This window comes from Sebastes fasciatus, chromosome 19 (genome assembly GCF_043250625.1).
Source record: "Sebastes fasciatus isolate fSebFas1 chromosome 19, fSebFas1.pri, whole genome shotgun sequence".
Lineage (NCBI taxonomy): Eukaryota > Metazoa > Chordata > Actinopteri > Perciformes > Sebastidae > Sebastes > Sebastes fasciatus.
In genome coordinates, this window is record NC_133813.1 from 16,099,432 (window position 1) to 16,122,978 (window position 23,547).

At 43.1% G+C, this 23,547-nt stretch overlaps 1 protein-coding gene across 7 annotated transcripts in view; it reads right to left on the reverse strand.

Moving 5' to 3' along the window:
- The window catches only part of skor2 (SKI family transcriptional corepressor 2), a 121,800-nt gene that overhangs the window by 34,134 nt on the left and 64,119 nt on the right, over nt 1–23,547 (reverse strand). The window contains exon 3 of one of the 7 annotated variants that reach the window (XM_074616839.1): nt 357–439. The exons of the other annotated variants lie outside the window; for them this stretch is intronic. Within the exon in view, the coding sequence (XP_074472940.1) occupies nt 357–439 (83 nt within the window). The remainder of the gene's footprint in view (nt 1–356; nt 440–23,547) is intronic. 7 annotated transcript variants of the gene reach the window in all.

The window sequence follows — 23,547 nt, forward strand, 5'->3', positions numbered from 1 at the left end:
CTCAAAAAGATTATAAGTGTGAGTCACAAAAAAATGTTTTGTAAACACATATTCTGGTCTTGTGAATTTGACTGATTTCTGCCGCTACACTTAAAATCCTACTTATTTTACAGCAAAGCTTCAAAATAATTCAGAGACAGTTCGGTTTCTAGTCTCCTCTAGACTCCTTTCATCTGTGTCACTGGGCGTTCCTCCTGAACCCTTGGAGAGGACATGACTGATGTGTGACATCGCTTCTGTTCCTCCTCCTCTTTCCCTCCCCTCCCTCCCTCCACCCCCTCAGTCCTTCCTTCGTCACGTCACGCAGCGTGTCCTGCGGGATCCGGGAAATGATTAAGGAAGACAGTTTCAAATACCTTTCAAGTCTCTCCCTGATGGCACTGCAAAGTAGGTGGGCATGGAGAAGGTGGGAGTTGGCAAGAGGAGCATGCCATGCCGCCTGGTAGAGACAGGAGAGAAGGTAAATATTTGTATATGTAGGTGTCTGTCTGTGCGTAGAGTGGAAGGGTGAGTGTGTGTGTGTGTGGGAGGAATGACTGCTGGTATTTTAGTATTTTAGTTATTTTAGTAAATGTAAGTGTGTGTCTATCAGTGTCTATTTGCACCTGTATACTGTATGACTGTGTGTGAAGGTAAGGATAAGAAAGAAACACAATGGAGGCACAGAGAATCAGTGAAAGAACAAGTTTGGCCTTTCTGAGTTCCCGTAGAAAAAAAAAATGATCATCTCCTTTACATCTGTAATATGCTTCACGTCGGAGTGACTTGTTCACGGTGACATACATAAAGGGTCCCTCATTGTGACACGCTGCTCACCGTGGCATGACAGGGTGTGTAGCATGTGTGGATACGTATGTCTATGTACAGCATGTGCCTACGTATGTGTGCGCACGGGTCTGTGTGAGGGAGAGATAATGAGATCTTGTTCAGCTGAGGCCCGGTCTTGATCCCCAGAAGCCCTGGACTCATTTCAGTGAGAAACCTCTGAACAGAGTGAATACGAGACTGAACACCTCTGGCGGAAGCGCAAACCCGGTCTCACGTAGAGGGATCCAAGCGGACTACGAGCCTGTTATGCACTTTAAGCCTATAGGATGATAGCCTTTGTTCTTCCTCTTTTTTTTATTCCCCAATTTCATTTTTTCAAGAATATAATAATCAGCTTTTACCCTTCGTATCTGCTGCTTTCTAGAGTCTGCAGGGCTTATCTTTGTGTCTACAGAGAAACTGACTTTCCTGAGCTGCCCTTATTCTTTTTTTTTTTAGCCTGTACAACAGAAAAAAAGGTCGCTGAAACTTGTGCGATGGCCCAAGTACTGGTCGTGAGGAGGGGTTGTCACGCTATTTGACATGGCAGCTAGTTGACATTAACTCAACTGACAAACTGTACATCATTTGAAAGCTCAAAAGTGTCATTATTCTGTGTAAATCACGTTAAAATCTCAATGCCACTGCAACAACGGAGTGCATTTAAACACAACAGTAACATAAAAAAGCAAACATTGCTACCATGTTTGTGCCTCTGTAAATTTGGTTCAGTAAGACTTAGAATAATTCTGCGTTTTTAATAATAAACTACAAAAGTGTATAACCTTTCAGAAGAGACCATGACTGTAATCAAAAGGGTTCAAGAACGGCAATTACTTCGGATATGCAAACATAGTGTTATCAGCCTCAAAGCACTGAGAGAGAGAGAAGCATTCAATCACTGTAAATTCAGCACTGTGGTTAAACACTCATATATCAAACTCTCCAGTCATGTGCATGTACTTCTCCACCAACATCAGGCAAGATGTAAATCTGTTGACGTAAACATCATTAACACCAGCATGCTTACACGCACACAAATAACTGAATGTCCAGATTAAGGCACCAGTTCAAAAAAGGTGTCTTTTGGCATAGTTTGCAGTGACTTATGGTACGTGTGCACAGGGGCGTTTTTTATCAGGATGGGACGCCCCGCTTTCCAGCATTAGACGCTTGGTGGGCGTGCCACTAGGCGGTGACACGATAGATGAACGACCAATACTGGGCGGCGTTTGGAAACTTTCTCTTATTTTGTGAAAATACTTCACCGAAATGTGTTTCTGAAAACATTTGAGGTGAGAAATAAGCCGCGCAGTTGCTAAATTTGTCTTTATTTTGGCTCGACAACGTTTATTTTAAAACATTCTCGGGAGTTTCGAGAGGCGGTGAGTCGCGTTGTGACGCTCCGTTTCTCCGCCACGCTACCAGAATGCATGAAGGGGAAGCGTGGAAAGGACGGAGCGTGTGGACATGTACCATTATTCTAGTTCTTCCCAGACAACACTTGAACTTCAATTGTCACATACATACAGGTATATTAATGAAATCTGACCCTGCATTTAACCCATCCTAAGCATTTAGGAGCTGTGAGCTGCAGTGAAGCCAGGGGAGCAACCTGGGGTTCAGTTTCTTGTTCAAAGACACTTTGACATGCGGACAGGGGGAGCCGGGGGTCGAACCGTCGACCTTTTGATTAAAGGACAACCTGCTCTACCCAAAGGATTACTGTGTTCAGACCAAGCCCCCAGGAAGAGTGCCAGGCTATGAAGCAAATTTTCATAGTGGCCAAACGGTGGTACTGCAACATCTGTGTCCATCACGTGATGACAGTGGGCCCAAAAAGACTTTCTCCCATAGACTTAAATTGGGAAAGAGACTTCCGTAAATCAGCAGATCATTTTTTTTTAGGTAAATCAACTTCCCAGTATGAACACCTGAATCATCATTAGGTTCCAAAAGCCGAACTCAGAGTTATTTTCCTTTCTACGTTCATGTGAATGAGACCCAGTCCGAGGCTGGACCGAGGGCTGGAAGACGGGGTAAAAGGAAATGCTACTGCGCCTTCTTTATGGACCCACTGGATGCGGAAGATCGCCGGATGATACGGGAACTCGGCAGTAGAGCCATTTTGGCTTCATGCGCCACTGAGCAACTCTCATAGGAATGAACGGGAGCCCGCCTCCAATGCTGTATCCAGTTCTCTATATACATCCATGGTTCAGGCCAGCAGTAGCCCTGAAAAAAACACCCCTCATTCATTTCAATGTGACCAGCGAGTTGGCACAGCAGGGGTGGGGACGCAGAGAGCTACGACCATAAAAACACAGAGTTATCCAGCAAAAAAGCTGAACCGGACTCAAATGCAACATTATCTGGCAATGCACTGAGCAATCCAATACATGCTAATGCATATGTCTGGTAATGTTTACCATGTTTGCAGTAGTTAAACTCCTCTCTCAATGATACCTTGCTTCCTTCCTTACACAATTTCTCACTCCTCCCTCATCCACCCTCCCTCTCCCCCTCCATGCCTGTCAGCTAGCTTTGCCATGTGACTTAGCCAAAGCTATCACTGTTCCCTTTTCTTTTTGGCATTGTTCAAACTAAATGGAAACAAGGTAATTAGCTTGTTACAATTAAAGCGAGACGAGCGGATGAATTGTAATCACCCGCAATGGAGTTCCTGCTTTCTCCCCTGCAGCCTCCAACAGGCCAGCTGAGCTATCCTCATTTGCATAATTAAAATATACAAATGATAATGGATTTTGTAGTCAATGTCCAGAGGCTGCAAAGGCAGGGATGAGAAGAAAATATGAAATCACAATAACAACCACGCTGGCTTCGCCTAGAGGGGAGAGGAGGGACGGGGGGGGGGAGGAGGAAAGTAAGGAGATGGGAAGAGAAGGAGAATGTGGGGCTACTGGAAAAGATGGAAAGAAGGGTGTGAAGATAATGGAGGGTAAACGAGAAGAGAAGAGAAAAGACAGCCTGAACATCAGGGAGAGCAGAATAAAGGTGGACCAATTACATTTGCAAATAGCACACGCCTGGCCCTGGCCTGCATTGCTCTCCCTCTAGGGAAGTCTTTTGCCTGATTACATGAAATTGGGATAGAATTAAACATCTAAGAGTTGTCCTAAGACAAACCGAAATGAAATTAGAACCCGGCTTCTTTTTTACCTTGGAGCGCCACAGAGCCGCACGACAGGGAGGGAAGGAGAGACGGAGGGATTTTTGCAATTAGGCGAGGGACAATGTCAGTGAAATTAGGCCTCAGAGCTGAGTTCTCTCTCCCTCGGCTTTTTTCTTTTCTTTTTTTTTCTTCCTCTCCTGGCTTTGCTGTATAGTTTTCTCTCCTTTTGCCATCAGAAAGTTCGGGGGCGAAACAGCTGTGATCTCTTGATGTTGATGTGGTAATAGGTTTCAGACACACAAATCCACTACGCCAAAATCCATTCACACACACACACTTGTGCCCTGGTGATTTGGCCCGTATGGCAGCTCAGTGCACAAAGAGTGTGGCATCAGAGTGGTGTAGTGCCGTGAGCGCTGGGCACGGCCCCAAAACAACAACTGAACGGCTCTCCAGTCACCAAACAAACTTGTTTGCTCTCTACAGTAAAGGTTTGAGGGAGGGGGTTCTTATGTCGTGAGGGGCCTCCTTCAAAACACAAGTGTTGCTTTCCTTGTAAGAAAAAGATATGTTTGCTTAGGGGTTGACTGAGATCCTCTCTGCCTCTCTCCCAATTTAATTCAGCACTATTTTGTTTGTATCATCTGATCTGAGGCCGCATGTTTTGGACACTCGGGTGAAGAGAGGGGCGGAGCTGTCAACTGATCACCATCTGGTGGTGAGTTGGGTCAGAGGGTGGGGGAAGACTCTGGACAGACCTGGTAAGCCCAAACGCGTAGTGAGGGTGAACTGGGAACGTCTGGAGGAGGCCCCTGTCCGAGAGATCTTCAACTCACACCTCCGGCGGAGCTTTTCTGGCATCCCTGTGGAGGTTGGGGGCATTGAACCCGAGTGGACGATGTTCAAAGCTTCCATTGCTGAAGCTGCGGCGGTGAGCTGTGGTTTTAAGGTCTTAGGTGCCTCAAGGGGCGGCAATCCTCGAACACCGTGGTGGACACCGGTGGTCAGGGAAGCCGTCCGACTGAAGAAGGAGGCCTTCCGGGATATGTTATCTCGGAGGTCTCCGGAGGCAGTTGCAGGGTACCGACGGGCCCGAAGAGCAGCAGCCACTGCCGTGACGGAGGCAAAGCAGCGGGTGTGGGAGGAGTTCGGAGCAGCCATGGAGAAGGACTTTCGGTCGGCACCAAAGTGCTTCTGGAAAACCATCCGGCACCTTAGGAGGGGGAAACGGGGAACCATCCAAGCTGTGTACAGTAAGGATGGGACACTGTTGACCTCAACTGAGGAGGTAATCGGGCGGTGGAAGGAGCACTTTGAGGAACTTCTGAATCCGACCAATACGCCCTCTATGGTAGAGGCAGAGCTGGAAGCTGATGGGGGACCATCATCAATTACCCTGGTGGAAGTCACTGAGGTAGTCAAACAACTCCACAGTGGCAAAGCCCCGGGGGTTGATGAGATCCGCCCAGAAATGCTGAAGGCTCTGGGTGGGGAGGGGCTGTCTTGGATGACACGTCTCTTCAACACCGCGTGGAAGTCGGTGACAGTGCCTAAGGAGTGGCAGACCGGGGTGGTGGTTCCCCTTTTCAAAAAGGGGGACCAGAGAGTGTGTGCCAATTACAGGGGTATCACACTGCTCAGCCTCCCTGGTAAAGTCTACTCCAAGGTGCTGGAAAGGAGGGTTCGGCCGATAGTCGAACCTCAGATCGAAGAGGAACAATGCGGATTCCGTCCTGGCCGTGGAACAACGGACCAGCTTTTCACTCTCGCAAGGATCCTGGAGGGGGCCTGGGAGTATGCCCATCCAGTCTACATGTGTTTTGTGGACTTGGAGAAGGCATATGACCGGGTCCCCCGGGAGATACTGTGGGGGGTGCTGCGGGAGTATGGGGTGAGGGGGGCACTTCTCAGGGCCATCCAATCCCTGTACGCCCAAAGCGAGAGCTGTGTTCGGATCCTCGGCAATAAGTCGGACTCGTTTCCGGTGGGGGTTGGCCTCCGCCAGGGCTGCGCTTTGTCACCAATCCTGTTCGTGATATTCATGGACAGGATATCGAGGCGTAGTCGGGTGGAGGAGGGTTTGCAGATCGGTGTGCTGAGGATCTCATCGCTGCTTTTTGCAGATGATGTGGTCCTGTTGGCATCATCGGTCTGCGACCTCCAGCACTCACTGGATCGGTTCGCAGCCGAGTGTGACGCAGTCGGGATGAGAATCAGCACCTCTAAATCTGAGGCCATGGTTCTCAGCAGGAAACCGGTGGTTTGCCTACTCCGGGTAGGGAATGAGTCCTTACCCCAAGTGAAGGAGTTTAAGTATCTCGGGGTCTTGTTCGCGAGTGAGGGGACGATGGAACGTGAGATTGGTCGGAGAATCGGAGCAGCAGGGGCGATATTGCATTCGCTTTACCGCACCGTTGTGACGAAAAGAGAGCTGAGCCGGAAGGCAAAGCTCTCGATCTACCGTTCAATCTTCGTTCCTACTCTCACCTATGGTCATGAGGGTTGGGTCATGACCGAAAGAACGAGGTCGCGGGTGCAAGCGGCCGAAATGGGTTTCCTCAGGAGGGTGGCTGGCGTCTCCCTTAGAGATAGGGTAAGAAGCTCAGTCATCCGTGAGGGACTCGGAGTAGAGTCCTTGCTCCTTTGCGTCGAAAGGAGCCAGTTGAGGTGGTTCGGGTATCTAGCAAGGATGCCTCCTGGGCGCCTCCCTTGGGAGGTGTTCCAGGCACGACCAGCTGGGAGGAGACCACGGGGAAGACCCAGGACTAGATGGAGAGATTATATCTCTACTCTGGCCTGGGAACGCCTCGGGATCCCCCAGTCAGAGCTGGTTAATGTGGCCCGGGAAAGGGAAGTTTGGGGTCCCCTGCTGGAGCTGTTGCCCCCGCGACCCGATCCCGGATAAGCGGTTGAAGATGGATGGATGGACTATTTTGTTTGTCAGTTTCTGGTCCATGTAGAATTACAAAATTAAATTAAAAAAATATTTAAATCAAAACCTTTATTCAGGAAGATATCAAATTATCTATTATTATCTCTATTCCGTTTTCCCACAGGGATCAGAAATGGTACATTTAACTTGTAATCCGATCAATTACTTATGATCCAAGATAAAGACACATATGATACAATTCCATTTCCTTCTTATTACCAACAACCCCTCCAACTTAAACGACAAAATATGTCGTTCATCATTCCCCTCCAACACAACAAACATGAGCGTTTTCTGATTCGGCACCTGTATCAGCAGGACAACATTGTATTCCAAAATGTATATGACAATTGTCAAAAAATAATTGATATGACCTGAGCGTGAAAGTCATCTTTACCTTGGGGCACTTTGACAAAATAATCTTAACTCAAGAACCCCTTACTGCTTAGATAACTAAACTGATGCAGTTGAAAGCTCAGAGAAGCTACTTTGAGATACAAGTATTTTGTCTAATTGATCAACCCGGTCTCACCGGAAGGCGTATAAGTAGTACGACATTACAAGGACATCCCGAATGTCGTGGGGACGCATTTTGGGATTTTTGCGTGCCATTTGTACGCCACGCAACAAAACTACAGTTACCTTAATGTCCGCAGTTCGGTTTAGGCAACAAAACCACTTAGTTAGGTTTAGGCAACAAAACCACTCGCTTAGGTTTAGGCAACAAAACCACTCGCTTAGGTTTAGGCAACAAAACCACCCGCTTAGGTTTAGGCAACAAAACCACCCGCTTAGGTTTAGGCAACAAAACCACCCGCTTAGGTTTAGGCAACAAAACCACTCGCTTAGGTTTAGGCAACAAAACCACTCGCTTAGGTTTAGGCAACAAAACCACCCGCTTAGGTTTAGGCAACAAAACCACCCGCTTAGGTTTAGGCAACAAAACCACTCGCCTAGGTTTAGGCAACAAAACCACTCGCTTAGGTTTAGGCAACAAAACCACTCGCCTAGGTTTAGGCAACAAAACCACCCGCTTAGGTTTAGGCAACAAAACCACCCGCTTAGGTTTAGGCAACAAAACCACTCGCTTAGGTTTAGGCAACAAAACCACTCGCCTAGGTTTAGGCAACAAAACCACTCGCTTAGGTTTAGGCAATAAAACCACTCGCCTAGGTTTAGGCAACAAAACCACTCGCTTAGGTTTAGGCAACAAAACCACTCACTTAGGTTTAGGCAACAAAACCACTTAGTTAGGTTTAGGAAAAACCTCATGGTTGGGCATAAGATAAGTATGTAAACTAAGTACAATACGTACAGAAACAACATGACACAAAAGTCACTAAAACACGTGGTTAACGTCAATAACGTACTTACAAAACTTTCTCGCTTTTTATTCTACGTCGCCAGCTCTGAACGTAGCATATTTAGGCAGATACGCTTACATTACAGTCAGTACGGACTACAGGGCCTACAAATGACACACCGAAGCAATAACGGTGTTTTTATTGCATGCTAAATGCCTCGCGCATTATCGCTGCATTCATACGCCTTTTGTGACTTATTTGAATTTTTTTACAATTTGAATACGTTTAGCTGTGGGTGAGGATAATCTCTCGTCATTTTCTGCTCTCCCTTCCTCTTTTTCTTCATTCTTTTCACTCCATGCATCAGGAATGATTCATGCTGCGTCTATTTGTCTGTATGTTTTATTCCTTTTCTCTTATTTGTCCACTTCTTTTCCATCTACTTCTCTGTGTTTTCCTTCCATGATGACTCTAACGCTCCTTTGTTGCTTCCTTTCCCTCTCTTTCTCTTTAGCTCCCTCTCTCTTCCTTCGGTTGATGCTATTCCCCCGAAAACTGTATTAACAGCATGAGTGCAATGAAATGAAATGTTCATGGTGGTGTTCCCTCCGTCTCTCTATTTAAACAGCCACTCTCTCTGTTCTTCACCCCTTTTTTCTTTTCATTCTCTCCTTTCATTCCCACTGACGCGCACACACACACACACACACACACACACACACACATGCACTCTTAACTCTTTTCTCCCCTTCTTCTTTTCATTCTCTGCGTCCTTTGTGTGTTCATATTCCCTTTTGCTTATCTCAGAACTTACATGTTTTCTCTCTCACTGTTTTGGTCTATACACGAATGTGCCGTTTCACTGTTTAGTTTTTATTACTTACACTTTGTGCTTTTTGTTAAGTAAATCTTCTTCAGTCTTAATATACGCGTTTGTATATAACTATATGTGTGTGTTTCCCTGTTTGTATCGCCCCCCCCACCCTCCTCTGTTCTTCCCTCTCGGTGCGTGTGTGTGAGTGAAAGCAATAACAGTGGCAGAGCTGTAAGTAAATAATGAGGAGTAATCAAAGTTAATGGAACCCAATGGGAGCCACAGCTTCTGTGTGTGGCAATAATCTCATTTAGAGAGAGAGGCAGATTTAGTGGATAATTGGAGCCTAAGTACTCACTGATTCCCCTGCTAACTAACTAACTAACTGAGCTGCCGATGCTCGTTTTGTTTGCAATCACGCCGACACAGATGGAGCACAAACAAAGAAGAGACGCTCGATGCACTCCCTCGTCTTGGCTCGTCTTCTTCTTGTTCCGCTTATCTTTCCCTTTTCTTCATCGCCGGTTTTGCTATTTCCTTTCTTCTCTCCACTTTTACTTCCCTGTTATGTTTCCACTTCTTCTTCCTCTTCTCTCCTTTCCTTACATACTATTTTCCTTTCCTCTCCTCTTCTTTTCTCTCCTTTTTACCTTTCATTTTGTTTCCTCTTTAGTCTCGACTCTCTTTCCTTTCTTCTCCTCGTTTCTCCACTCCTTTTCTTCTTTCCCTTCCTTCCTTCTCTCCCTTGTATCTTGTCTTGTCCAATCTAGGTTCATTCTTCCTCTTTTTCTCATCTCCTTTCCTCTCCTCCTCTGCATTCCACCTTTCCTTTCTTCCTGTCGCCTCAGTTTCCGTTTTCCTTTCCACTTTTCTCCTTGCCTTTTCCCTTCCTTCTCCCTATCCACTTTAACTATCCTGTTCCGTTTCCACTTATTCTCCTCTCCTTTCCGTTCCTCTTCTTCCACTGTGCTTCTCATCTCCTTTTCTCTTTTCCTTCATCTTGTTTCCTTTTCTTTTTTTCTCCCTACATTCCTCTCTTCCTCTCGTTATCTCCATTCATTTATTTTCTTTCCTTTAAACTCATCATGTCTGCTTTCCTTCTTCTGGTCTCTTTTTCTCCTTGCTTTCAGTATTGTCTCGTTTCTTTTTCGTCCACTCCTCATCTTCTCTCCTTTCCTTCCTTATCCACTCCGCTAGTGTAATTTATTTTTTCCTGTCCTTTCCCCCTTTCTTATTGTCTCCTTTCTTTCTTCTTCTCCTCTCCTTTCATTCTTTCGTTTCCTCTACCCACTTTTAATTTCTTTTTTTCCTCTCCTGTTCTCACCATTTCTTCTTGCCTTTCATCTTGTTTATTCAGTTTTTTTATTTATTTAGCTCCCTTATCTGTCCAGTTTCACTTCCCTGTCTCGCCCTGTCCTTTCATTTCCCTTCCTCCCATCTCTCCGTTTCTCTTTTCTGCTTATTTCAACTTATTCCCTCTTCTCTTTCTTTTCTCCTTTGTTCCCTTTCTCATCTTCTCTAGGCCCATCTCCTTTCCTTCTTTCCTTTTAGTTCCTCTCCTCTTCTTGTCTCCTTTCCTGTCCTCTCATTTCCTCTCCTGTGTGTGTGTGTCCATGACATAAACCATGACATAAAGAGAGACAGACATGTACACGTATGTGTGTGTGTGTGATGGAGTTAATGGAGGATGCTCTCAGTCGCACAGCGGGATTCCACTCGCTCTTGGGAAAGACCAGCATGCTTTGCTCCAGGTGTGTGTGTGTGTGTGTGTTTATGTGCAACGGCCTCTGACTCAGAGGTGTTCAGATGTCATGACGGAACAACATTGTGTGAGTGTGTGTGTGCTCTCTGTGGCTAGAGCATACTGTAACGCTGAGTCTTTAACCCCTCAGTTTGATATGAGTCAAACAATTTACTCAGCATGATGACTGGACCGCTGCCAAAATCTCCTTCCCTCTCTTTGCTACTCATCCCTCATCTCTCTTCTACCTCTGTAATTATCTCTCCGTCTCTTTCCTTCTTATTCTTGCTCGCTTTTTCTCTCGACTCACCGCTCTTCCTCCATCCCTCCCATTCAGTTTTTTTATTGGCATGACTCTCAGATGCGCAGTATTAACGAAGCATCTAAATACAAAAAGGAAATTAACTAGAGAAATAATTAACAAACAGATAAAACACGATCCACCTGATTTCCCCTCTGTCTCTTTCTTACGTTTCTACAGTTGCTTTCTTACCTTCTATCCCTCTTTTTTTCCTTTTTCTTTCCTATCCTTATTAATTAGTATGATGAAGTATGCCAGTTCAATTTTACATCTTTTAAAACATCAACATTTCATCACAAGCTGCATCATAATGGACAGCACTGACATCAACCTGCTACATTATCAGACCTGAGTGAGAAGAACTCTTGGTCCCAGTGGCAATTAAAATCTGCAACTGTGGCAGCGTTAGTGCCTTGCTTCTGGTTGAACCTACAGTGAGTCATTACTATAACAGGTTGCTCTTCCTTGTTTGACTGCATGCAGCAGAAATCGTCATTACATACTCATCAAGCAGAGTATTTTTTTTTCCGGGGTGCCAAAAAAGCTGCGCAGGTCAGGTCACAAGTGCAATTTGCAAAGCTTCTTCTAGCAACATTTAATATTTCTAAGTGTGGTTATGCCACTGTGATTATCAAGTATATGTGTTTAGTGTGTGATAATGCATGCGGTGTCTATACGGATGCGTATAGTGTATGTGTGTGCGTGGGAACAGCTTAAAAGCAGCACAGCGGGGCAAAGCCAGACTGTAAAAGATGTATTTAATCTGAAGATATTAGACTCAGGTTATTTTTACTTACCATCGCTCGGTATTAAAAAGCACAGTTACAGTTATTGTGCGGGGCAGGAGGCAGTTACTCTTATTGGAGGGGACCTTGGGAAGGCAGGAAGCAGCTGAGATTAAAGGGGCCGTTTAATCAAGGAGTGCACGCACACACACACACACACAAACATACACACTGAAAACACACATTGAAAAGTCACTTGTATACTGAGACCATACAGAAAACACATTGAATAATTACATTTTTAGATACCTATACACCTGCTTTTTATAAATATGTGCACCAATAAGAGCACAATAAGTTCCCCCCCCCACACACACACACACACACATATGCTTGTGCAAATACATCTAAGGCCTCTAGAAGCTTATGTACACAGTGTTTCAGTAAAGTCCCCCATTACATAAATGAGCAGGATAAGATGCTTAGACGTTATTTACACACGGGCCAAGAGGAGATTAGGATTGACCCCCCGTCAATCTCTCTCCCTTTTGTTTCATTTCATTTCACCTCCTCTTGTTTCGTTTTGCTTTGTTTCCTTTTCTCTTCTTTCCTATTTTACACTGTTTTCTTCCCTTTCTTTTATTTTCTCCAAATCTAAATTAAAAATAAAGGAACTGTCAAACTTGTTGACACAATTTCTTTTTTTTTTTGATTTAAAGAAAGATGTTTTACAGATTCTTTTAAACGGTTTGGTGTACATGTCAGTAATACTGTTGGTGTACTCGAAGTCTCCAAACAGTACAAACAGTGTCGCTAAGTGAGCCGGAGAGTAAATCGACCTCTGCGTCTCAGTGCTAACTGGAGCGACTAGTCATCCTGTCAGGAGTCCTGATTGGCTCATTTAAATACCGCTCAGGTGTAATTGGCTGGCAAATTAAACTGTCATTATTGGACAGGCGAAGAGGGAAAAAAAGCACAGGGGAGTGACAGGACAAAATGTCCGCCATTCTCCCGTGGGAAAACTGTGGGGAAATAAGGGGATGACAGACATATGCACACACAGACACACACTTAAGAGACCTCATTCTAAAAGTACATATGCTGTATGAACTCACTCAGACATGCGTAAATATACACGCAGAGTTTTTCGCAGAGACGGAAAGTGACAAAGTACATGTAGGAAGCGTATTTATGCATTACTAGAACTTTATGAATACCATTTTCTTAGACTTTTTACTGTCTTAAAAGTCTCTTCTTGTCCGCTTTTTTTTTTTTTTTTCCATTTCAACAATCTGTTTGTGTCTCGCATCCCTCGTCCACTCTGTTTTGACATGGCTCTGTAATAAAACTGATGGATGGACGGTGACCAGAGCTTCTCCAGGTGAACCCTGACCTTCCAGAGTGTGTGCGCGCGTGTGTTCATCTGAGTGTGTGTGTGTGTGTGTGTGTGTGTTAGTGTGTGAGACTATGGCCCATCTGTGTGGGCCGTTGAGAGCCTCTCTCTCTGTGCCCTCTCACTCTGACCCACATCCTCAACGGTCAACACTGAGAGCACTCGGGCCCTGGGGAGTGTGTCTCTCTTTCTGTGTGTATTTATGAGTGTCAGTATATGCAGGGGTGAGTCTTAAGAGGGCAAACACACAAGAAACACACACACACACACACACACACACAGTTTTTCATGATCTCATCAATGGATTGTGAATACAGTATTAACGATGGCTGGGCGGCCCCTGGCCACTACTTACTGAATCAGATATGTGACATCTGATATGGCTTCAATTTGAAATCCATTTGTAATGCAATATAGCAGTGTACTTCATGTGAAGGTCAGGACCCAAAGTTGGGTCATTGAAAGATCATAATTATTTCAAAGGGAAGCGAATGGCCTTAAAAGCAGAGCCATTTGCTCTTTTTGAAATAGCATGGACGAGTGCTGTATTTTTTTCAACTTCAAATACTTGCATTTGCTTGAAAGTCAAACTTTGTGTGTGAGCCGAGAAAAGATATAATGCATTTTCTTTCAAGCAAAAACATTTAAAAATATATATATATATATATTTTTTTATTTACACTATGGCTGCAGCAATTATTTTGATTATCAATTAATCTGCCATTTATCAACTTGATTGTTCAATTTATCATTAGGCCTACAAAATGCCATTTCCCATTTCTAAATTTTAAATCTGGTTTTATCCAACCAGCAGTTCACAATCCAAAATATATTCTTTTTACAAGTATATAAAACAGAGAAGATTCAAAATTCATACATTTAAGAAATGTCTTCAAAACACAGATCACTGTTTGTTCACCTCTATGTTGGTAGGTTGTGTACTGTTGTCATTTATAGGGTCAAACTTGTAATGCAGCTCGGTTAAAACATTTCAAATTCATTCCAAATTACATTTTCCCAGATTTTCTACACACTCTCAGAGATAAAGATACAGACTAAAGCACCCTCTGAACAATAGTGGTACTCATCGGTCAAGGACGGCTATACTGTACATGATCGTTGTTGAAGAAATGAACAAGAATTTCCTTTTCAGGCTTCCCTAAAGAGACGTTCCCGTCCACAAATCTGAGTCTGAATACAACATTGAACCTGTGAAGTTTCAGCGGAACATTAAAAATGTTTGTGTCCGACTGTTGCGCGGTAATTACGTGCTTTTACTGCTACACACCTGGCCTTACAGGACAATAGACGCGGAGCCGAAAGGTTTCAGCAGGGAGCAGAGAAATGTTTTAATATGTGGTATTTAATATGACATTATAATGGCCGACTGTATTCTGCTAATGACATGGTCCAGTGAACCATCTGTCTGGGGAACGAGAGGACAGCAGACATTACATCGGCTGTCAGAGGTGATACACACACACACACGCTCTAAGCGCAGACACACATAAAATCGCACACAAGCACACAGGGTGCCATTAAGTGCTGTTTAGGATAGAAAGCCTTTTCTTGGCGTGTGTTTGAGTGTGTGTGTGTGTGTGTGTGTGTGTTTCGGCGCACAAAAGCTCAAACAAATGGATTCAATCCCTTGACGAAGTGCGTGTGTCTCTCAGCCCCCCCGTGCCCCTGTTGTGACATCATCTATGAATGTCATAATTGAGGGTCGGTAAATTGCCGCTTTTCCCCCGCTCAGCGTCGCCCCATGTGTCAATACCGAGGTTCAAGGTGACGGAGCGGATCAATACGCAGAGACAGGAGCCATCCGCTGGATTTACAGCCCAGTAACAAGAGAGCAACGAAAACGACGCTCGCTGTAGCCTTCAGCGAGCTGCTGGACGGGACCGCAGAGCTGCCGGCGAGCATTTGTCAAACACGCACACCAGTGATTCTCTGAGGAATTTTGTGTTCTTGCTGTTCTGCGGGGGTAATATCGGTTTGAGTTTTGCATCAGTCACAGCTGTGGGTTGTGTTTTGGTCGAAACTGTGGAAGAGTTTTCATTCGGATGAATAATATGCCTTCTTCACAGAAGATATCTTGACTTGTCACAGAGGGAAGGCTACGGGTAAACTAATAACATTAACAATGCTGCTGTGCCATTTAGATGTCCCAGTGAGGCAAGTACGACTGGCAGGCCCTGAAAGACCTAAAGGAAAATACAGATGTTATTAATCACTATTAATTACAACTGTGCTTCAGTGATGGAAAGTATAAGTTAATTTACTCAAGTCCTGGACTTGGAAATGGATAGCTTTATGGCAGCTTTTGTCCATGGCAACAATGCAACACCGGTATCACTCCACGGAACAAGTCCGTATTTCTGACAGTTTAGTCACACAAGGCATTGCTTCACTGCCGGCATGGAGAGGATGAATGATTACAGCAACAAATAACTACAACCAATGTTGTCTTGAGACAAAAGACAAATCTGAGCCTATCCTTTAAGTAGTGAGTTTTTTTTTTGCACTACTACTTTTACTTAAGTTAATAATCGTAATACTTCTTTCACCAGTGATGTGCTTTTGTTACTATGACATGCCTTAATGTCTGTTGGTAAAAAGGCTTATTGTGGTAAAAGCGGTGTCTCTGTCGACATGTTTCTTTCTTACCTTTTACACGCAACTTTTAAATTAATATAGGGGTACAGGCATGGATGGATTTCAGAATGGGCCTACCAGGCACAGGCCAGGCGACCAAGAGGTAAAAGAACCCCAAAGCCAAAGCCTCTGTTATTAGCATATATATATATATGGAATAGAACAGGCAACATTAGGGATATGTGCGCGGTAACTACACGGCTACTAAGGCACTCCTTGTACCTGATCTTTATTACTGAGTATCTTCCGATGTTTCCAAACTAATGCAGCCTCACAGTATATAGTTAAACTATAGTAAACCAACATTAAATTGAGTAAAGCAATTTAAATACAGTATGTTTGACAGCATTTGCACCACCATTTCCTTTCATGACTTCATATAATATTTTGTATGGTGTGCTTTAGTATTTTGAATGATATCGGTGGACGTATGCGTCAGTGTGGATCTGCTGAGGCAGGAAGCTTTGGGTGAGATTTGTACAGCCTTTAAAAAAATACTGAAGTTCACCATCAGTTTTAGTGACACCTAACAGAAAAGAAAAGAAGACGAAAGCAAGAATGAAAGCGTATTGTATGTGATCTTCAGATAACAAAAAGAACTTAAACAAAAAGGCCTTTTTATTTTTGCATTTCTTTGGTTTTGTATACAGTGCTTGTGTGCATTTATGAATTCACATACATGTGTGTGTGTGCATTTATGAATTCATCACAGCAGCTACAGTGTCCAGCAGGCATGGATGCCACAATGATAGTAGGTGAGCTGTGAAGGTGACGATGCCTGCTGTGTGTGCGTGTGTGTGTTTGTGTGTGTGCGTGTGTGTTCCAGGTGATGGATTAGCTTCATTTCCAGTGTAAGCCGTCTGTTATGAGTGAGTGAGAGTGTGTATGCTTGAACCCGAGCGGCGGGAGGGAGTGTGTAAGTGATATGTGTGTCTGCTGGACCATGTGCGTGTGTGTTTCTGTCACATTGTGTCTATTTATATGTGTCTTTACCTGCATGTGTGTGTCTCTGTAAGTGTGTGTGTCTGTGTGTGACAGTGGCTGAGTGATGGCTCCAGTATTGCGTGTAGTATGGCGGACAGACGCTGGGTTTCTATCGCCGGGGGCAGCGGCGAGGTGTGTGTACAATCAAACGTGTGTTGACAGGCGCGATGGACATCACACAGTTATGATGACCTCAACCTGCTGCAGGTGACACCCACCCACCCCCCACTACGAGCAAACACATACACACAAACTGAATTACTGTTAGTGATTCACTTACTTTTTTAACTTGTTGTAGAAAAAGGCATTTGAAGAAACATTAACAACAAAACTTGTAAAAACATATATTCTGTATGTATAACTATGGGAAGTACTTGTTTCTGATTGGCTGATGGATTCCCAATTACAATGTCTTCAATATATTTCTCCACAAACATGCTATAAAAGCAACAGGTTCAATTCTAAACAAGAAAAGTCATTCGATATTTGTAGTGGATTTTTTTTAATTTATTTAGGGAGTGGCATTCAAAGATGAGATTAAAGGAGAATTCCAGTTTATTAAAACTAGGTTATTTTTGTAGTTTTGGCCATCATTTCTGCATCCGATTCGGCTGTTATCTGCTCATTAAATGTGCGTTATCAGTCATTATAAGCCTCATAAATGTGGGTCAGTACAGGCCTGCTGCGGCTACTAGTTTGTAAAAGTGAATGTGAAACTTAAAAAGCAACACAAAAACAGCTTGTTTAGGTTTAGGCAACAAAAACACTTAGTTAAGTTCAGGGGAAAAGATCATGTTTGGGCTTCAAGTAACTACATTTGAAAAAAGAAAGTGAAACTTAACACGTGTGAAGACAAAGACAACTACATGTTGTTGGTTTCACGCGGTAATTACTACGGTCCCTGGATGTCACATTAGACTTCTTTTATTCATTCTTTCCAAGATCGCCCATGTGAATCGATGATAAAACACACTAGTAGGCATAGAAGGCCCCTTCTGACCCACATCGATGAAGCTTATAACCACTGATAATGCACATTTAATGACCTGATAACGGTCTAACCGGTTGATTTTGAGAGGTTATGATAGCACTGCAGAGTCTGATCAGCCAGGTTACAGTCAGGAGCAAATGAAATACAGTAAGAGCTTATTTCAGAAATGTAGTGAGAGACAAGAGGTAGAGTCCATAGCCATATTCCCACTCTGTTTAAATTCTCAAATGTGGCCTCAATGAGAGGTCATGTATCCAGACAGGCTGTTCTCATACACTGTTCATAGCTATACCTACGGAAAGTAATGCACTGTAATTCATATATATCCCACAAAATCAATTCATAATTGTGAACCAGGAAGTATAAAATGCGGCGAACGTCGCGTAGGGAGGAGGTCGTGGTGAATGGGTGGGTCAAAAAATATTGGACTTTCACCCAGGAGACCACCGTTTGTGTCCCGTGTGAAACCAGAAGTCAACATTGATTTACTTACGTACTTAAGTAACGCCACTCCCGAAGTTATTTTTTAGCCAAACCACGATCTTTTCCGAAATCTAATTAAGTACTTTTGTTGCCTAATCCTAAGGAAGTTGTTTCCTGTGAAGACGGAGGTTTATTTTGAAAACACCGTATGCATGTAACGAGCGGAAAATGAAACATGTTGCTGAACATTCATAGGAAAACTAATCATATATCGTAGATATACATATATACATATACACATATATATATATCAAACATACGATTTGTATCAGATATCATACAAACCATTGTATAAGAATACGTTGATCCTCATTAAAAAGTGAACTTTAAACAGTGCATAAGTTCGACTAAATGTCTGTTTGCATGTGTATGTGGAGGTGTGCTCTAACTGTGTGCTTTGTGCGTGTTTGTCTTTTTTTTAGTCCTCCTTTGAGCCCAAAACAAGGTAAACGTATAATAATAACATCTTCAGAATGTATCTCCCCATCTTTCTCCCTTGAGCAAAACAACACACACCACGCACGCCTCCTCCCCCCCAGCGGTGCGAGGAGCGCCCGGGTGTGAAATGTAAAAGGGAGAACGCTGTCGTTCAAACTGTCCCAAACACCAGTGTGCTCCCTCTCTCTCTCTTCCCTCCCTCATGCTCTTGGTTTCCTCCAGCAGCTCTTCCTCATGTCTGATTCTTCCTCTCTTCCTCTGTCACCATCTTTCTTTCTCTCATCCCTCCCTCCCTCTCAGGTGGGCTGGCTGCTGCAGGTTGCAGGTGCGCGGGACCCCTCAGCCAATGAAAAATGAGTGCCGTCGCGCGCCGTGACTTTGATGAACCTCACCGTACGTCGGCCGATCACTCTTCTCCATTTGGCTTCCCCCGGAAAAACCGCCCCGCGACACACACACACACACTCACACACGTAGTGCGCACACACACACACACACAAAAGTGGCAAACGCTCTGGACCAAATATTTGTCTTGTTGAAGGAAGAGGCTGCGCTCGGGTAAATACGCGGTCAAGAGGCCCTTTTTGTCTGTGTGTGCAGTGTGTGTGTGTGTGTGTGTGTGTGTGTGTGTAGTCACATAATACCCAAGATGTGGAGTGTTTCTAAGATTATTTTTAGACACAAGAGTGATTCAACTTTGAAGTTAGTGCACTGAAAAGTTGACTGAAGGTAAATAAAGTAGGGCTGTCAAAGTTAACGCGTTACTAACACGATAACGCAAATTCCTTTTAACACCACTAATTTCTTTAACGCATTAACGCAACCTGCGATTTTTAGGTTGTAGCAGGTTCAGTTTAAAAGCCAGAGGGAAGATACTGATATCATATGAAACTAGCAAATCTAAGGAATTCAGGAATTCAACCATGTCATACTAGCTTGTCATGAAAGAGGCTAAATAACGCTGCAAACTTGCGCTAAATTGTGGTGGGGAAAAACTGTCATTTTTCAAAAGGGTCCCTTGACCTCTGACCTCAAGATATGTGAATGGAAATTGGTTCTATGGGTACCCACGAGTCTCCCCTTTACAGACATGTTCACTTTATGATAATCACATGCAGTTTTGGGCAAGTCATAGTTAAATCAGCACACTGACACACTGACAGCTGTTGTTGCCTGTTGGGCTGCAGTTTGCTAATTTATGATTTGAGCATTTGTTTTATGCTAAATGCAGTACCTGTGAGGGTTTCTGGACAATATCTGTCATTGTTTTCAGTTGTTAATTGATTTACAGTAGTAAATATATACAGTACATCCATTAGTTTTATTATAAAGTAAGCATATTTGCCAACTCCCATGTTGATAAGAGTATTAAATACTTGACAAAGCTCAGATAAAAAAACTGTGATTAATTTGCGATTAATCGCAATTAAACATTTTAATCAATTGACAGCCCTATTATAAATGCATAGGACTCTTAATTCTGATATATATATATCATCCACATCACCACTCTGTAATTCCTTAAATGTCCATTCTCCCTCCCTCTCTTTCTGTCTCTTTCACACACACACACCACATTTTCCCCTGCCTGCAGGAAACATTTTTGTGCAACACTTGTTGGGGAGATGACACGGGAAGACAAAACACTGTCCAGAGGTCACTGTGTGTGTGTGTGTGTGTATGTGTGTGTGTGTGTGTGTGTGTGTGTGTGTGTGTGTGTGTGTGTGTGTGTGTGTGTGTGTGCGTGTGTGTGCGTGTGTGTGCGTGTGTGTGCGTGTGTGTGAAAGGCATTGTGTGTCGGGTATCTGCTATGTGAGCAGCTATAAGAGTCGGGGGCTAATCCCTCCCAGTTGGTCCCTAATCCTGTTCTAATCCCTTTAAAACTCTCCATCAGCCTCTCGGGACCTCAGCGTGGTTAAATCTTGTCAAGTCACACACCAGAAACACACACACACACACACACCCTGTACTGCGGTAAGTGTTAACAAGTCACCGTCATCCCTTGTAAGTGAAATGAGCTGCTCTCCACTTGTTAAATGAGATTATGTCCATGTTTTGCAGGTTGTCTCTGTCTATTCACTCACTCAAACTCCTTCTCACTCACTTTTGTCTCTTTCTTTTACTGTCTACCTCCCAACATGACACAGAGGCAAATGCAAAGAAGCAAATTATAGATGAGTAAATTTGATTTTTTTTCTCCAGAGCAATTTAAAAGGTGAACAAGGTGGTGTTTAGTGTCATGGGCATTTTTTGCCTGGACAGGGCAGCTTGCCTTATAATGAAAGGGTGCTGATTCCTTAACATAATTGAATACAGCATTTACAGTACAATGACAGTCAATAACAATTATTTATAGTACTTAAAGTACTTGCATGCATATTATTTTCACTTGTGTTCACAGTAACTTTAATGAATTTTACAGAGAATTAACAAAGCACTAGGATCTCTCCTGAATATTGTCTCTGCCCTCTTATAGGCCTTCACATTATTTTTTGTTCCAAAAGCATGTGGACAGGGGCAGAAGAAAGTATTTACATGTGACTGAATAGCAGTGTTGGATGAGAGTGGCTGACATGAAGTGCATATTTTGGTAGTTTTGCATGATCCTGTTTTTTTCCTCTTGTGCTTTATTATAGTATAAGAGCAAAAATCAACTTTAGTGTAAGTTTGAACCTAACTAAAGCAAACTTTGATGTTTGTTTTTTTCTAGATGTGACATGATAAACGGTTTGTGGAGAATTGTGTAATCAGGAATCTGGTGTGTTTTTCTTTATCTATAAAAATAAAGGATGATTGTTGATGCTATTGTTGAATACAGCTTTTGACCAGAATTATGTTTAAGGTGTCGGGTATACGATTTTAACAACCAATCAGAAACAGTTACAGTCTTACGGCCCTGGCTTTAATTTTCCAGTAAAACACACCACACCATATTGGCTCTTTTTTTTGTAAAATTTTATGTCAAAAGGTCTTTAAAATGCAAAAAAAAAAAAAAGAAGTACCCACTTTCATTATACAAACATACACAGACACACACACTCCCTATAATCCTCTTGTCCCCCCCCCCTCCTCCACTTCCCAAACAGACAAACGCATTACACAAATGAAAAACAAGTGAGAGGCTGGAGGAGAGGCAGGGAGGGGGGAGGAGTGAGGAGGAGGAGGAGGGGAGTGAGATTTTTATTTAAGTGTTCTTGTAAGCCATCTAAGATATTAATGTTGCAAAGCTACTTATCAATATTTGAGAAGATAAAAGGAGTGTGAGGGCGGAGGTGGAGTGTTGTGCGTAGGGAGGGCAAACCAGGAGGGACCTGCACTCTCGAGGTGTGTGTGTTTGCTAGTGTGTGTATGTGTGTGTGTGTGTGTGTTTGGCAGAACCACAGAACAACAATCAGAGACGTAGATGAGGTCTCTCTGACAGTTAGAGAAGAGGAATTGCTCGGTCTCTGTCCCACTAAAAGCTTTAACACGCCCGCAAACGTGCATACACACACACACACACACACAAACGCACACAGAAAGTGAGCGCTGTTAAGTGATGGTCAGGATGGTAAATACAACTGCTAATGCCCCGTAACCACAACATACTGATTTTATGTTGTGGTTAAAATGTACTGATTAATGTTTATGTTCATGCCTGTTTTAAGGCATTTATGTATGTACACATGTATGTAAGTGTAAATGCATCAGTATGTTTTATGTATACAGTCTGACTGCACTTGTTTGTATTCACATATGTCTTTGTATAAGTATTTTTAGCGATGATTTATTGATGTCTGCATACCTTTATTCAATTTTAGTCCAGTTTAAATGTATTAATATAGTTAAAATAATGTGTTTGTCCCAGGGCCACTGTGGCAGGCATGTATTTTCTTTTTTTGTCTGCCACTCAGAAATTTTATCTGCCGCTTTTGTCTACAATTCATTCAATGTTTGATATATTTTAAACAAAAAAACATTATAATATAATATTATGCTTGGTAAATGACAGTGTCCGACTTACACCGTAGCTTCTAGGGGAGCCCAATTGTACGGGGGTAGGTGGGTACTGGACACGGTACTGTACTGTACTTTGTTATTGTCATCTATGGTTATTTGCATAAAAAACACACAATTTAAATGATTAGGAAATGAATGATTGTAATTTTATGTAAATTTTTCCCTTGATTAAATAAATAGTCGCATTAGTAGTTTTCATGATGTATTAAAAGCTTCTTAGAGCTAGTGTTAGGAAGTTAAACAGGTAAACATAATTCCCTCTCTAATATCTGTTTTATGTTGCTGTGAAAACATCTCCTTCAAAAAACTGCATTAATTGAAGTTTGTCACCAAAAACTAAATTTTACAAGATGAACACATCATGATAACATTCGCCCAGTATTCATTTTTCGCTTATTTTTACTGAATAGAGCCTGAACATATCACAATGTAAATTAATGGAACCTCCGTTAGTAGCTCCATCATTTAACCAAGCAGGACTGTGCTGCCCACCGGCTGCTAACAGCTAACGTTAACTAGATGTTGATTTCAACACAGATTTTGTTGCTCGCAATGTAGCATTATCAGGGAAAAAATAGGATGCTCCACCTCAGGTTTATCAGTGCCACTCTGTTGAGCGTTTTTTTTTTTTTTCTCCACCATTGCTCTGGCACCAAACAAACAGTGTGCGCATGGCTTTATATGCTTATTTTATCAATTGATATTTGAGATGCCTTGTGCATAATTTTACACACATTTCCCCCAAAATTCAGCTGAACATATTTGGCCTCTTTAGAAACTTTAGGGTTTCCAGTAGAATATCAGTGGACATATTAGTAGAATATGAACAGTATTTGGCTGCACAGCA